This window comes from Lepidochelys kempii, chromosome 17 (assembly GCF_965140265.1).
Source record: "Lepidochelys kempii isolate rLepKem1 chromosome 17, rLepKem1.hap2, whole genome shotgun sequence".
NCBI classification, from domain to species: domain Eukaryota; kingdom Metazoa; phylum Chordata; order Testudines; family Cheloniidae; genus Lepidochelys; species Lepidochelys kempii.
In genome coordinates this window covers 1,208,747-1,224,486 of record NC_133272.1, presented here as the reverse complement: position 1 = coordinate 1,224,486, position 15,740 = coordinate 1,208,747, and the positions used below count along the sequence as shown (strand labels likewise).

Below are 15,740 nucleotides of genomic sequence, written 5' to 3'. Positions count from 1 at the left end.
AGAAGATCTATATACTTTCTATACTTTCCACAGTATGCATCCGATGAAGTGAGCTGTAGCTCACGAAAGCTTATGCTCAAATAAATTGGTTAGTCTCTAAGGTGCCACAAGTACTCCTTTTCTTTTTGCTACTGCTCCGAATCCTGTTCATGCTCCAGGGGACGCCATGACCACCAGCCTGGCATTCAGGATATAATTCTTTGAGAGGTGTGTGTGTGTGAGAGAGAGACAGACAGACAGAGAGGTGAAAGTTTACACCCTCCTTCCAAGTCAAAGCTGGTTATCAGATTAGATGGTCTAGTGAAGCTCCAGGCATCAGGCTCAGCTCAGTGGCTGGGTTTCTGTGTGGTGTTGATTATTTGCCTTTTTATCTTTGTCTATTTCTGCTTCCTTTGGCTTTAGAGAAAGCCTTTATAATTCTGTTTGTTTTACCCTTGTTCACACAACAGTTTATCTCAGGGCCCTAGCCATATCTCCCAATGGGGCAAGTTAATTACTAGGAAGGTATGCTGGTTAATTGTGAGGGATCAGACATCTGAGTGTGGCATTATGCGTCCTGCCCCTTCCCCTTGTTTTTTTTTTTTCCCCCTTTTAGTGTAGGTGTCAGCTTGACAGCCCTGTACACTGAAGATGCACTGTTGGGCCAGTGTAAGAGTGCAAGCTTCTCCCATATGGCCCAGCAGTGTGCCCAATCTTAACCTGTAAAGGCCACATTTAGACTTGGAGGGTCAGAAATATTTTCTGTCTCTCCAGGGCCTAGTCAGTCCTTGGCCTCTGCTGAACTGTAGATGCCAGTTGGTGCCCTTTGTGACACTGAATTGAGATCTACCAAATCTTTCCACAAGAGATACCAAAGACCTGATAAAATGGTAACTTCCAGGCACTACCAACTTTGGCTGGGTTTGAAGCCATGACTTAGTAGTGAAAAGTTCTGGATCCCATTCCCCAGCCACATAAGCAGTTATCTGAGTTAAGTCCCATTTAATTTCATTAACTACTTTTTTTGCTACTTCACTTTACACTGTTAGAAAAACATGTACATAGTCATGTATTATGTGTCTTTGTGTCTTATACTGTCGCAGACTGGGGACCCCCACGCTGCAGGGAGCACTGCTTTGTCTGTATTTATACAGAGCCTAACACAATGGGGCCCAGAACCCAACTGGGGCCTCTGAGTGCTACTGCAATGCAAATAATAACAATCACAAATCTTGGCATGCAAATGACCAGGAAATCAGACTGACAGAATACTTGCTGACAAGCCATGATTCAGTTAGTTGAGGTTGTAAATAGTGATCACTGTAATACTAATAAGAAAAAGAAAGCATTATTAAAATACCACAGTTATATATAAGTAGTTGAGAGTTAAGGTTTCTCACATTCTGAACTCTGACCCTGTATCCTGACCACCTGTTCTCTGCAGAGACACCTGAATCACGTCAGAGGATTACATGTATGTGGGATATTCCACTGAGTCCATATTTTGAAGAGTAAAAGATGCAGACTGGGCTCTTTGACCAAAATTTTCAAACGTGACAAGTGATTTTGGGTGAGATGTTCAAGGGGCATGATTTTCAGAGAGGGCTGAGTGCCTGTCTTCTGAAAATCAGGCTCCATTAAGGTGTCTCAGATTGGACATCCAGAAATTTGAATCAGAGAGGTTGCAGAAAAGAGCCACAACAGTTATTTGAGGGATGGAGAAAAATGCCTTACACAGGGAGAGACTTAAAGAGATCAAGTTGTTTAGCTGATCAAAACAAAGATTGAGAGGTGTCTTGATTACAGTTCGTAAATACTTTCATGGGGAGAAACTACCAGATACTAAAGGGCTCTTCAATCTAGCAGAGAAAGGCCAAACAAGAACCAGTGGCTGGAAGCTGAAGCCAGACAAATTCAAATTAGAAATAAGGCATACATTTTTAACAGTTGAGGGTGATTAACCATTAGAACAAACTACTCATTTGAGATTGGCATTGAGAGAGATTCTCACTCTCTTGATGCCTTCAAATCAAGACTAGATACATTTCTGTAAGATGTGTTTTAGTCAAACACAGGTAATTGATCTCAGTACAGGGATAACTAGATAAAATTTAATGGCCTGTGATATATAGGAGGTCATTAGATGATTTAATGGTTCCTTCTGGCATTAAACTCTATGAATCTATCATCACTTTTGAAATGCTTGGCTATAGGCAGGGCCCCTTCTACTCTGTGGCATGAGGGGACCAAATTCTGAAGCAATGTTAATCTAGTCTATTGCCATGAAATACCTTTCATTCCCATTTCCCTCATCACAACCTCCCCAACTCACACATAACTATGGCTTATAGTTGAAAATACTCTATGTAAAATTTGTGAATGATTGTTTTTGGCAGAAATTATTTTTCAAGGACAGGTTTGTCACTCTGCTTTCCAGCCCAGCTCCACTCCCTGGGCTTTGGTTCCCTTCATTATGCCTAGGTGGTCTGGCTAAGGAACTCCTTCCCATCATGTGTGCCAGGAAAGGAGGGGAGCTTGTAGCCAGCTGCAGCATCTTATCTCCCCAGCTACCAGGGCCTCTTCTGTTGCACCTTTCTCCAGGCTGGCCAGCCTATGTTTCTGGCTGCCCCCACCTCACTGCAAGCTGAACTTCAGGTCTGGCTCCTTGATGCCTTGCTTCCTCATTCTATGCAACAGTGCAGGGAACATGTCCCTCTGTGGAACGCTGGAGGACAGGTCTCAGTGGGGTAGGGAAACAGAAAACAAAATGCCAGATGCCTGCCTGCATCAAAATTTAGAGTTTTATATCCATGGAATTAGAGTCCCCCTGGCCGAGGTGAATAGGACAGGTTACATTGCTCAGATATATTGTTTCAGGATGTCTGCAGACTCAGGCAGGCAACATGGCATCAGTTTGAAATCTGTTCACATTTTAAGGTTACCTCTACCACCATAAAGGCAATAACCATCAGAGAACATTTTCAAAGGCACAGAAAGAAGGTAGGCACCCAACTGCCATTGAAAGTTAATGGGAATCAAGCACTTAATACCCATTTGTGCCACTGAAAGTCTCTCCCATAAGCTGAGATTCTGCAGCAAGGGGTGAATTCCATGGTCACAAAATTGTGGAATGAACAGGGCTCTGACTCTTGGCCTTTGGCCCTAACGGAGGCTTAGCACTTGCAGCTCCCACTGCTTTCATGGGGGTTGTGGGTATGCGCAGTATCCATTGTTGTTTCTAGACTGTATCCGGCAGTATATGAAGGGAAATGTTGGTGTTTCTTGCTGTGAACAGGCAGCTGAACTATTTCTGTGCCAGTGTTTTGGGCAGTGTCCCATATGTGCTGGAGGCTATATCTACAGTGTAGTAGTTGCTGGGATTTCTGGTGAACTAGGGTTAGAATCTCATAATGCCAGTGTTCAGAAAACTGAATAGCTCTGGTTCTTTATACCATTATTGTATTTTACCAGATGGAGTTGATAGCTTATAGTCCCTATTGGAAATACGGAGGAGGATGGTGGCTGAGGAAAGAGAGTGCTGATGGACAGGGAGAGGAATGGTGTTGACAGAGTTAGAGTTAAGGGTGCTTCCATATCTGGACCTTTGCGTTTCTACACTTTCAAGCATTCACTTCATTTTTATCATTGCAACATCTAAAAACATCATTTCCATGTAATGGTATTAAATTAGAGCCAAACTGTACACACAGTGTTTTGTCTGTAAATTTCTTTAGCCTTTTAAAGAAAGTATTTAAATATATTATTATAGGCAGGACTGGTGGCACCTGCTACTATTAAGATTGTGCACCGCATCCCATTATAAGACCCTGTTTTCAGTTGTTCATAACTTTGCCAAACTTTAACCATTTGGGCTGAAATTTTACATGGCAGCTGTCTGCATCAGGCTGAAGTTTTATGGAAAATTTCAGCCAAAATGAGTCAGCCATTTCTGAGAACAAGGCTAGGGAAAAATAAATTTTTTTGTCCGTTAAAAAAAATTCTGGAGACCATTTTTGAACAGCTCTAGCAGCCTCCCCCCCACCCCCACTTTGGAGCAGGAAGCTGAAACTTGCCATTTGTCTCCGGGATGTGCCTTGTGCTGTCCTTTGAAAATCCAAATTTGGCCCAATTATAAACCTTTGTAAAATTGCAGTTTGCACATGCTCAGTAGAGACTTCTTTGATTTTAGCAACTAAAATCTCTGAAGATACCACCCTCGAGTCTCTCACAGCTCCTAGTTCTGAGCAGACTGGGCTACTAGAGGTGCCAAACCAGACTTTCCTGTAAAGGCTGCTCCTGGCTGGGCTGAGGCTGGGCACTGGAACTGCAAGCCGGGAATCTCTGTAGGGTGACCAGATGTCCCAATTTTATAGGGTCAGTCCTGATTTTGGGGTGTTTTTCTTATATAGGCTCCTATTACCCCCCACCCCCATCCCAAGTTTTCACATTTGCTGTCTGGTCACCATAAATCTCTGTCTTTTGTGCTCTCAATGACTCCCCTGCTGGCACCACTGAAGCATGGATGAGGAAATCATCTGATTCAAATGTAACGAGAACAGAAGCCAGAAGTGGGGGAGGGCAAGGATTAGACTGGGACAAGGAGTCTAGTGGGACTGGTCTGGGCAGGGTAGGAGTAGGAAAGAGAGAAACTGGGAGTAGCTGGGAAAGAGCCTGGGGTGGGGATGAGCCTGGGACTAGGAACCGAGGGAGAGGTTGGAACTGGGAGAGGGGAGGCTGGGACTAGTTGGGCCAGGCGACTGGGAGCTGGTGAGGGAAATGAGGGTAGGGACTAGGAAACAGTTGGCTGGGGGAACAACACTGAGATCAGACGAGGAGCTGTGGGAGACCAAGACTGGTTCAACAAGTAGACTGGGACTAGGAACCAGTGTGGGGAGAAACAGGAGTGGGGCAAAGGAAGACAGGTCTGACAGGAAGCTAGGAGGTGTGTGGGGGGGGAGGGAAATGGGACTGACTGGGCAAAAAGACTAGGCCCTGGTCTACACTGGGAGTTGAGGTCAAATTTAGCAGTGTTAAATCGATTTAACCCTGCAACCGTCCACATGACGGAGCCCTTTTTTTTTGACTTAAAGGGCTCTTAAAATCGATTTCCTTACTCCACCCCCGACAAGGGGATTAGCGCTGAAATCGGCCTTGCTGGGTCGAACTTGGGGTACTGTGGACGCAATTAGACGGTATTGGCCTCCGGGAACTATCCCAGAGTGCTCCATTGTGACCTCTCTGGACAGCGCTCTCAACTCAGATGCACTGGCCAGGTAGACAGAAAAAGGCCCGCGAACTTTTGAATTTCAATTTCCTGTTTGGCCAGCATGGCAAGCTGCAGGTGACCATGCAGAGCTCATCAGCAGAGGTGACCATGATAGAGTCCCAGAATCGCAAAAGAGCTCCAGCATGGACCGAACGGGAGGTATGGGATCTGATCGCTGTATGGGGAGATAACTCCGTTCCAGTTTTTGAAAAGTCAAAACATTTGTCAAAATCTCCCAGGGCATGAAGGACAGAGGCCATAACAGGGACCCGAAGCAGTGCCGCATGAAACTTAAGGAGCTGAGGCAAGCCTACCAGAAAATCAGAGAGGCGAACAGCCTCTCCGGGTCCGAGCCCCAAACATGCCGCTTCTATGATGAGCTGCATGCCATTTTAGGGGGTTCAGCCACCACTGCCCCAGTCGTGTTGTTTGACTCCTTCAATGAAGATGGAGGCAACACGGAAGCAGGTTTTGGGGATGAGGAAGAAGATGATGAGGAGGAGGAGGTTGTAGATAGCTCACAGCAAGCAAGCGGAGAAACCGGTTTTCCCAACAGCCAGGAATCTCACCCTGGACCTGGAGCCAGTACCCCCCAAACCCACCCAAGGCTGCCTCCCAGACCCGCCAGGCGGAGAAGGGACCTCTGGTGAGTGTACCTTTTAAAGTACTATACATGGTTTAAAAGCAAGCATGTTTAATGATTAATTTGCCCTGGCATTTGTGGCTCTCCTGGATATACTCCCAAAGCCTTTGCAAAAGGTTTCTGGGGAGGGCAGCCTTATTCCATCCACCATGGTAGGACACTTTACCACTCCAGGCCAGTAGTACGTACTCAGGAATCATTGTAGAACAAAGCATTGCAGTGTATGTTTGCTGGTGTTCAAACAACATCCACTCTTTCAGGCTTGACAAAGCCCTGGCTGGGATGATTTAACTGGGAATTGGTCCTGCTTCGAGCAGGGGGTTGGACTAGATGACCTTCTGGGGTCCCTTCCAACCCTGATATTCTATGATTCTATGATTCTTTATCTCTCTGTGTTATCCTCAGGAGAGTGATATCATTCATGGTCACGGTGGTTGAAATAGGGTGCTTTTCTTAAGGGGCCATTCATAGATTCATAGATATTTAGGTCAGAAGGGACCATTATGATCATCTAGTCTGACCTCCTGCACAATGCAAGCCACAGAATTTCACCCACCACTCCTGCAAAAAACCTCTCGCCTATGTCTGTGCTATTGAAGTCCTTAAATCGTGGTTTAAAGACTTCAAGGAGCAGAGAATCCTCCAGCAAGTGACCCGTTCCCCATGCTACAGAGGAAGATGAAAAACCTCCAGGGCCTCTTCCAATCTGCCCTGGAGGAAAATTCCTTCCCAACCCCAAATATGGCGATCAGCTAAACCCTGAGCATATGGGCAAGATTCATCAGCCAGATACTACAGAAAATTCTTTCCTGGGTAACTCAGATGCCACCCCATCTAATATCCCATCACAGGCCATTGGGCCTATTTACCATGAATATTTAATTACCAAAACCATGTTATAGCATCATACCATCTCCTCCATAAACTTATCGAGTTTAATCTTAAAGCCAGATAGATCTTTTGCCCCCACTGCTTCCCTTGGAAGGCTGTTCCAAAACGTCACTCCTCTGATGGTTAGAAACCTTTGTCTAATTTCTAGTCTACATTTCCTGGTGGCCAGTTTATATCCATTTGTTCTTGTGTCCACATTGGTACTGAGCTTAAATAATTCCTCTCCCTCTCCGGTATTTATCCCTCTGATATATTTATAGAGAGCAATCATATCTCCCGTCAACCTTCTTTTAGTTAGGCTAAACAAGCCAAGCTCCTTGAGTCTCCTTTCATAAGACAAGTTTTCCATTCCTCGGATCATCCTAGTAGCCCTTCTCTGTACCTGTTCCAGTTTGAATTCATCCTTCTTAAACATGGGAGGCCAGAACTGCACACAGAGGTGCCCGTTCCTGCTGGGCTGTTTGCCTGTGGCTGAACAGAATTGTTCCCCGCTGTTAGCCAGGGGGAGGGGCTAACCACGCGCTGTGGGGAGGCAAAATGCGACCTTGTAACGAAAGCACATGTGCTATGCATGTAATGTTAACAGCAAGGTTTACCGTGAAAGAGTGTACCAATTGTTCTATAAAATGTGTCTTTTTAAATACCGCTGTCCCTTTTTTTTTTCTCCACCAGCTGCATGTGTTTCAAGGATCACAGGATCTTCTCCTTCTCAGAGGCTAGTGAAGATTAATGCACTCGCGATGAAATGTTCTCTGAGCTCATGCTGTTCTCCCACACTGACAAAGCACAGATGAATGCGTGGAGGCAGACAATGTCGGAGTGCAGGAAAGCACAAAATGACCGGGAGGAGAGGTGGCAGGCTGAAGAGAGTAAGTGGTGGGCTGAAGCTGAAAGGTGGCGGCAGCATGATGAGAGGAGGTAGGATTCAATGCTGAGGCTGCTGGAGGATCAAACTCATATGCTCCAGCGTATGGCTGAGCTGCAGGAAAGGCAACAGGAGCACAGACTGCCGCTACAGCCCCTGTGTAACCAACCGCCCTCCTCCCCAAGTTCCATAGCCTCCTCACCCAGATGCCCAAGAATGCAGTGGGGGGGCCTCCGGCCACCCAGCCACTCCACCCCAGAGGATTGCCCAAGCAACAGAAGGCTGGCATTCAATAAGTTTTAAACTTTTAAAGTGCTGTGTGGCCTTGTCCTTTCCTCCTCCACCACCCCTCCTGGTGCTTCTCTCCACCACCACCCCTCCTGGGCTACCTTGGTAGTTATCCCCCTATTTGTGTGATGAATTAATAAAGAATGCATGAATGTGAAGCAACAATGACTTTATTGCCTCTGCAAGCGGTGATCGAAGGGAGGAGGGGAGGGTGGTTAGCTTACTGGGAAGTAGAGTGAACCAAGGGGCGGGGGGTTTCATCAAGGAAAAACAAACAGAACTTTCACACCGTAGTCTGGCCAGTCATGAAACTGGTTTTCAAAGCTTCTCTGATGCACACCGCCCCCTCCTGTGCTCTTCTAACTGCCCTGGTGTCTGGCTGTGCGTAATCAGCAGCCAGGCGATTTGCCTCAACCTCCCACCCCGCCATAAACATCTCCCCCTTAGTCTCACAGATATTGTGGAGCGCACAGCAAACAGAAATAACAGTGGGAATATTGGTTTCGCTGAGCTCTAACCGAGTCAGTAAACTGCACCAGCGCACTTTTAAACGTCCAAATGCACATTCTACCACCAGTCTGCACTTGCTCAGCCTGTAGTTGAACAGCTCCTGACTGCTGTCCAGGCTGCCTGTGTATGGCTTCATGAGCCATGGCATTAAGGGATAGGCTGCGTCCCCAAGGATAAGTACAGGCATTTCAACATCCCCAACGGTTATTTTCTGGTCTGGGAATAAAGTATGGGGAGGGGGAGAGACTGGGACTGATAGCAGTCCCAGAGGGGGAGACTAGGAGTGGCTGGCCAAGGTGATTGGAACTGGGATGAGAAACCTGAGCAGTAGAGTGGAACTGGGACAAGGATCCAGGGTGGGGAAGAGACAGAACAGGGACAGATTGGAGGGGATGGGGCAGAAAAGTCTGTGCCCACTAGCAAACACCCCTCCAGGGCCTAGAGTGGAACCCAAGATTCCTGAGTCTCATCATTCCTCTGCTGCCAGCAAATCTGTAAAACCCCCTAGCAACGTGTATGTCTCATCTCCCTCTGTGCTGGTCCACAGAGAGGATGACAACCTACTGCTGCTGTCAATTATTTTTGCTCTGGTTGCAGAGATCTGTGCCATGGATCTAAAGGTTCCAACCCTGCTGATAACTCATGTGGGTGTCAATATCATGCCACGTGATGGAATGTATGGGTTTTTTTCAGTTTGCTTTTTTAATTGAAATTGTGCAGGAAATTGCACAAAAATCTGAATAGATGTTAAGTTTACAAAGTCAAGTACTCAATATTTAGGAAGTTATCATATACAACCTTAATTCAGCCCTGTGATGTGTATGCATTATGATGAAGTCTAATTACATGATCAGAAACTATTTCTCCACAGAATCCCTAACTCATTTAGTGTGTAGGATGAACTATGCTCTGGAGATGAATCAGGGCTGTGTAGTGGAGGAATATGTTTGTAGGACCCTTCCTCTTTTGCTTCAGAAGTTGGAAGGTGTGTAATGAAGAGACACAGGATTGCAGGCAGAAAAAGGATTATTTCATAGTTAGGCAGTTAAATGCCACCCTGGAGAACTGGATTCTATCTCTGCCTCTGCCACAGAATTCCAGTGTGATGCTGGGCAAGTCACTGAAACCAAACTTTTCACAGGGGATCAGTAATTGTATGTGTCTCATTTTCTGGGGGCCCAACTTGATAGCCTGGGGTCTCATTTGCAGCAATGCTGAAAACTCACAGTTGCAATGGAAGTCAATAGGAGCTGTGTTTTAAACATGTACAGTCAATATAATGCTAAGTACTCTCAAAAATATCAGGTCCTTGGTGTCTCAAATTGGGCACCCAAAATTAGTGGAATTTTTGACCTTAATCTCTGTGCCTCAGCTCACTATCTGTAAAATGGGGATAATACCGTCCCCATACCACATAGGGGTGTTGTGAAGGTTAATTAATTAATGTATGTGAAGCACTCATACTGTAGTGATGAGTGCCATAGAAAAACCCATGAAGAAATTAATAATTCTGTATCCAGTGCAGTTTGAATAATGGACAGTAAATAAGGCCAGGGCCAAACATTGTACAATGAGGATAAAAGCAAATTTGGAATAGCTGCTCTTTAAGTGTACATTGTCCATCCTCTGTGCACTGAATGAGGCTGGGGTCCTGTGGAAAAACATAGTATGCAATCATGTAATTAGACCATATCATAATGCATGCACAAAGGAGGGCTGAATTAAGGTTGCACAGGCAACCTTCATCCTGGTCATTTCCTGACTTTTGAGTGCTTGGCTTTATAACCTTAATAATCATAGAATCTGAAATGTCAGGCTGAAAGGGACCTTGAGACGTCATTGAGTCCAGCCCCCTGCGCTGAGGCAGGACCAAGTAAACCTAGACCAGCCCTGGCCCTTGTTTGTCCAGCCTGTTCTTAAAAACATCTAGAGATAGGGATTCCACAACCTCCCTTGGAAGCCTGTTCCAGAGCTTCACTACCCTGAGAGTTAGCGAGTTTTTCTAATATCTAACCTCAATCTCCCTTGCTGTAGATTAAACTGATTATTTCTTGTTCTACCTGCAGTGGCCATGGAGAACAATTGATCACAGTCCTCTTTATAATAAGCCTTATCATATTTGAAGGCTGTTCTCTGGCCATCCCTCAGTCTTCTCTTCTCAGGACTAAGTATGCTCAGTATTTTTAATCTTTCCAAATTGATCTGGGTTTCTAGACCTTTTATCATTTGTGTTGCTCTCCTCTGGAGTTTCTCCAGTTTGTTCACATCTTTCCTTAAGTGTGGCTCCCAAAATTGGACACAGTATTCCAGCTGAGTATGATGGGATAATTACCGCCCTCGTCTTACATAGAACACTCCTGCTGATACACCCCAGAATATTAGCCTTTTTTGCAACTGCATCACATTGCTGACTTGTATTCAATTTCTGATCCTCTATAACCCCCAATTGTTTTCAGCAGTACCTACCACCTAACGAGTTATTCCCCATTTTGTAGTTGTGCATTTGATGCCTAAGTGAAGTATTCTGCACTTGTCTTTATTGAATTTCATTGTGTTGAATTCAGAACAATTCTCCAATTGTTCTTTCACAGTTTTTTTGTGTGTGTAATTATGTGAAAAGGATGTTGAAGTTTATATTTTTTCTGCTAAAGATACTATATTGTGCTATATTATAATGTGACTGAAACACAAGACGAAAGAGTATCCAAATCAAATCCTGCGAGCAGAGTTTGTAGCCTCCCTGAACCAGTGCGGCTCATTTGAGAGTTTACATACTCTGTGTGGGCTGCACTCTGCTAGCAGAACTTCTAAACTCTAACAGACTTTGGGCAGAGTTTTTAAAGTCCACTGGAATATCTTAGCATGATCACAATTTAAAAGTCTATAGTGACTAATTCCAAGATTTGAACTTAACTTTGTCAGAAGTAATCATAAACACTAAGTGTCCCCCAGGACTTTTAAAGATTCTAGACCAAATCATTCTTTAAAAACAATTTTCCAAAAGAAAAAAAGTTCCAAAACTTTTAAAAAGGGAAACACACCTTATTTTTGTCCCATAGCTCAGAAATGCCTTGTCCTGTTGACTTATAAAACAAAAAATCCTGACAGTGTTTCCTCAGTCTCAAGACAAATCTTGAAAAATAGGAGAAAAGGCATTTTTTGAGAAAATCAGGAGGGAAGTTAAAAGTTGAGCATAAAATGCTTCCTGAGTTGAGGCTTAAAGCATGTGCTTAAGGTTAGGCACATAGGTATGGACTTTAAGCACGTGCAAAAATGCTTTGCTGAATCGGGGCCATCATCTGAAGCAAGTTACATTTTTACTGTAATTCAGTAACACATTTTCGTGATAGACCTACAAGTCTGTCTATCCAGTGAGGTCCTCATTGCTGTAGTATTCCAGGTGCCCCATCAGTTGTCTAAGGGGACTTAGCTGGAAAGGTTTCAGAGTAACAGCCGTGTTAGTCTGTATTCGCAAAAAGAAAAGTTAGTCTCTAAGGTGCCACAAGTACTCCTTTTCTTTTAGCTGGAAAGGTAAGTGTCCAGCTCAGAAACAATGGAAGTTACTCAGGGAAGGGACCTGTGGTTCCCATTTGGTTTTGTAATTTAAAAGACGCAGTGCTCTCCAAATAACTCGGAGTCTCTTAGTGCAGTGAACAGGTTTCAGAGTAACAGCCGTGTTAGTCTGTATTCGCAAAAAGAAAAGCATGAGGCATGGGAGGAGGTATTTTTTCATATTCTCTGTGTATATATAAAGTCTGCTGCAGTTTCCACGGCATGCATCCGATGAAGTGAGCTGTAGCTCACGAAAGCTCATGCTCAAATAAATTGGTTAGTCTCTAAGGTGCCACAAGTACTCCTTTTCTTTTTAGTGCAGTGAAGAGTTCTTACCTGGGTAGGAACGAGCAGCGGGAGAGGAAGAATCAGTAAAGGTACTAGCAAAGCAATCAGATAATTCCTGTGGGTCACAATCACTCTCCACACAGCAGTCATGGTGCTGGAACTAGCCCAGTGAAGAAACGTGCACAGGTCTGTTCATGGGGATTATATAAAGGCTCTGAAACATTAAACATTGACCTTGGCAGGTAGGGTGTTGTTTTTAGAACCGTGATCAGGGTGAAAGAGAAAAGAGAACAAAGAAAGGAGGGGCAGAGAAGGAAGGACAGGCCAGGAACTTTCTAAAAGGGAAATCTTTCTGATGCTTGATAAATTCAGCAGAGAATTAACTCACTGTGGCCCAACCAGTCTCAGAGGGAGACTGCAGAGATCCCAGCCTTCCTACTTCATACCCTAGGAAGAGAATTGGACTCCTTTTGTGGTGTAATTATTGCATCAGGTAATTAGGCTGTAAGGTTTTTACAGTAATTAAACCATAAAATGAGCCCAATTTGCTGCTCGTGTAAACTTGCACAGCTCCACTTACTGTTAGAGTGGCACCAGCTTACACCAGCAAAGTATGTTGCCCCTACTCTGGTCAGGCAATGTTACCCCACAAGAGCCTGGTTCTGAACTCCTCACTCACACAGAACCTCCTTGAAGGGTTGGCCTGGAGTTAGACGTTCAGGATTGGGCCCAAAGTCACAAAAACTGGGATGCACTAGGAGCTTTTCTACACAATGCCTTAGTCTGCACTGGCTTGGATGCACATTCCAATGTGCAATAGCGTGTCACACACTCACTGACCCAGGTGGATCCTGCTGATGTGCACTACGTTTATTGATGCACATTAAAATAGCACTGTTTGAAACAGGAGTATATTAAAGTGCACTAGGGAACTTCAGCAGGGCCCACACAGGCCAGTTAGGGCACAACATGCTAGCATGCACTAGAATTTACATCCCAAGTAGTGTGGACTAAGACCCTGTGTAGACAAGCTCTACATTTCTTTGCTTCTGAGACAATGGAAGGGACTTCACATTGATCTCACTAAGAAATGGATGGAATTGTTGCTAGCAGGCTGGTCCCTACTATGGTATCACCGACAGTGGAAGAAGGTGATGCCCTCAGGGAGCCCTTTAGGAACAATATTACTGAGACTAAAATGTCTACGTTATAACGTTCAATCATGTCGGAAGAGGGTTGTCAAGACTTGAGTTATCTGGCACAGTGGTAGCCAGGAGTGAGTCAACAGCACACACCACGACAAATCATGGCCAGCAACTTGTTGCTAAGTTGAGTCTTCACAATCACATTCAAAGGAAACACAATAATATTACTTAATGTAGACAAGTCCTTATGCAAAACAGATTCAGGGAAACCTGGGGTCCTTGTGAAGCCGTTCATTTAAATCTCACAGCTTCCAGGTGCCAGATTCAGTGTGCATTCTTCTTCAAACGTCTTTGCTACCACTGCAAGAATGCTTCAGAAAGGCTACATGACTGGCAACAGTTCGTACAGGATATGTTCTGTGTAAATCACAAGGCTGGCGTGTCTGGGATCTTAAAAGACTTCAGTCTCAGATTTTTTCCACCTCACATGGACACTTGCTCTTTAATGGCATTTTGAGGTCTATCAAGTTGAAATGTTGACTGTCTTTGAAAACAGTGCTAACAGAGGATAGCTTTTCTCTTTGTTCCCAATATAACTGATGAAACACAGTGACATAGAAATGTGGCCAGAAACATATGTGTTTTCCTTAAAAAGCCAGCTCAAGATACTGGATATTGAGGTCCATGCCACAAAAGCAACATCTGAAATGGAGGACCAATTTGAGTTCCTGATTCCAGAAAGGATCTCTATTCGGGACAGCACTGAAGGACACGCCAACATTTAAGTATGTAGTTAAGTCCCACTGAACATGCTCCAGTACTGTCCTGAACAGGGATGGACATAAACATAGACTTTCCTAGAGTAAGGCCTGAAGCATTAGTACAGTTCTGGCACCAGCAAAACAGCTACAAATAATGTCATGAAACCCAATATCCAATGTGCAAAGACACTGGGGAAAATCAAACACAAGAACCTCACTGCCTTCAGAGGAACTCCCACAACTCAGAGTCTGAAAAGGGCTAGTGCCATGGTTGTACTGATTGTGCAGAAAACCCTGTGTCAACTTTTTGTTTTCTTGGGTGATGAGGTTAAGAGGGACCCAAAGGAACATTTCAAGCCTTAAAATGATGCTAGAGTAATCTCTTGTAATGTCAGAGCACACAACAGGAATTCTTGGTGGAATACACAATAAATAGATATAACACAGGTAAAGGCTCTTTGCATTGATTTCATTGTTCCTCTTATGTCTATATAGTGACATAAATATCCATGTCAATTTATCTGTTTTATAAAGCATCTGCAAATAGATATCATCTGCACTAATGTAAATTTCCTTCCAGGGTATCTGCTTGGTTGCTTTACTGAGATCAATAACGGACACATGATTACAGCTTTGTATAAAATTTCTTAGCAATGAATCTTAACTTGTAACTACAGTAAAGGTGGACTACACAATGTGCTGTCTGTCAGTGCAGCAGGTCAAGGAGAGAAACAAGCTCTAGAAATCAGTCACTGATTCACGAACTTCCACTTGAAGTGAAATACAGCTGCAGGAGCCCTGCCTTAATGACTGCATATCTTGTAATCACCACTCATGGACACTGTCTGGGACACAGAGTAGGACACACAACTACAAGATAATACACGTGTCCAAGATTTCAGCAAGATTGTAGAAAAAATTGTATAATGTTCACTTCTATTGTTTGAGAATCAGTGTGTGATCATGTAATTAAAGACTATATCATAATGCACATGAGCAGAATAAATCTTCACTTTGGTGCTTAATCAAGCAACCTAGCATTCTTTAATCTAGTGGTTTTCTCAAAATAGTATCCTATGCACATCTGCCATGATATTAATGTTGTGTTTCTACAGTAATATCACCAACATTTGTTTTATTGGAAAGTTATTTATTTTGTGTTAGGAGGAATTATGAGTTTTGAGAGTTTTCCACAGAAACTAGCAGGCCCATTAAACTCACCGATTACTGTATGGTTACTTCTTAAAAATGTCACTCTTGTAAACTAATCTCAGTTGTTCAGAAGGCCAAAAGGGAAGATACGTTTTTAATCTTGCCTTTTTTTTCATCCAGTCACTGGAGAGAAATGATCATGTCACTGCAGGACAGTCTCTTGGTTGAATCAGGGCACTGGCAGTCAGGATACCTCAGTTTTGTTCTAAGCTCTTGGTGGCAATGCAGCACCCTGGTAAGACGGGGAGTAGGAGGCAGGAGGCTGAATTAATTAATAGTATTTGTATAAAGCTCTAAGATCCACAGATGGCAGATGTTAAGTAACTTCATTACCCAGCAC

The 15,740-nt window shown here is 44.1% G+C and overlaps 1 protein-coding gene across 6 annotated transcripts in view; it reads right to left on the bottom strand.

Moving 5' to 3' along the window:
• SLC13A2 (solute carrier family 13 member 2) overlaps positions 1-15,740 on the bottom strand; it is a 43,913-nt gene that overhangs the window by 21,810 nt on the left and 6,363 nt on the right. For 5 of the 6 annotated variants that reach the window (XM_073315082.1, XM_073315088.1, XM_073315084.1 and 2 more), the window contains exon 1: positions 12,331-12,567. The exons of the other annotated variant lie outside the window; for it this stretch is intronic. In XM_073315082.1, the coding sequence (XP_073171183.1) occupies positions 12,331-12,432 (102 nt within the window). In that variant the 5' untranslated portion in view covers positions 12,433-12,567. Of the gene's footprint in view, positions 1-12,330; positions 12,568-15,740 lie in introns of those variants that run through there. 6 annotated transcript variants of the gene reach the window in all.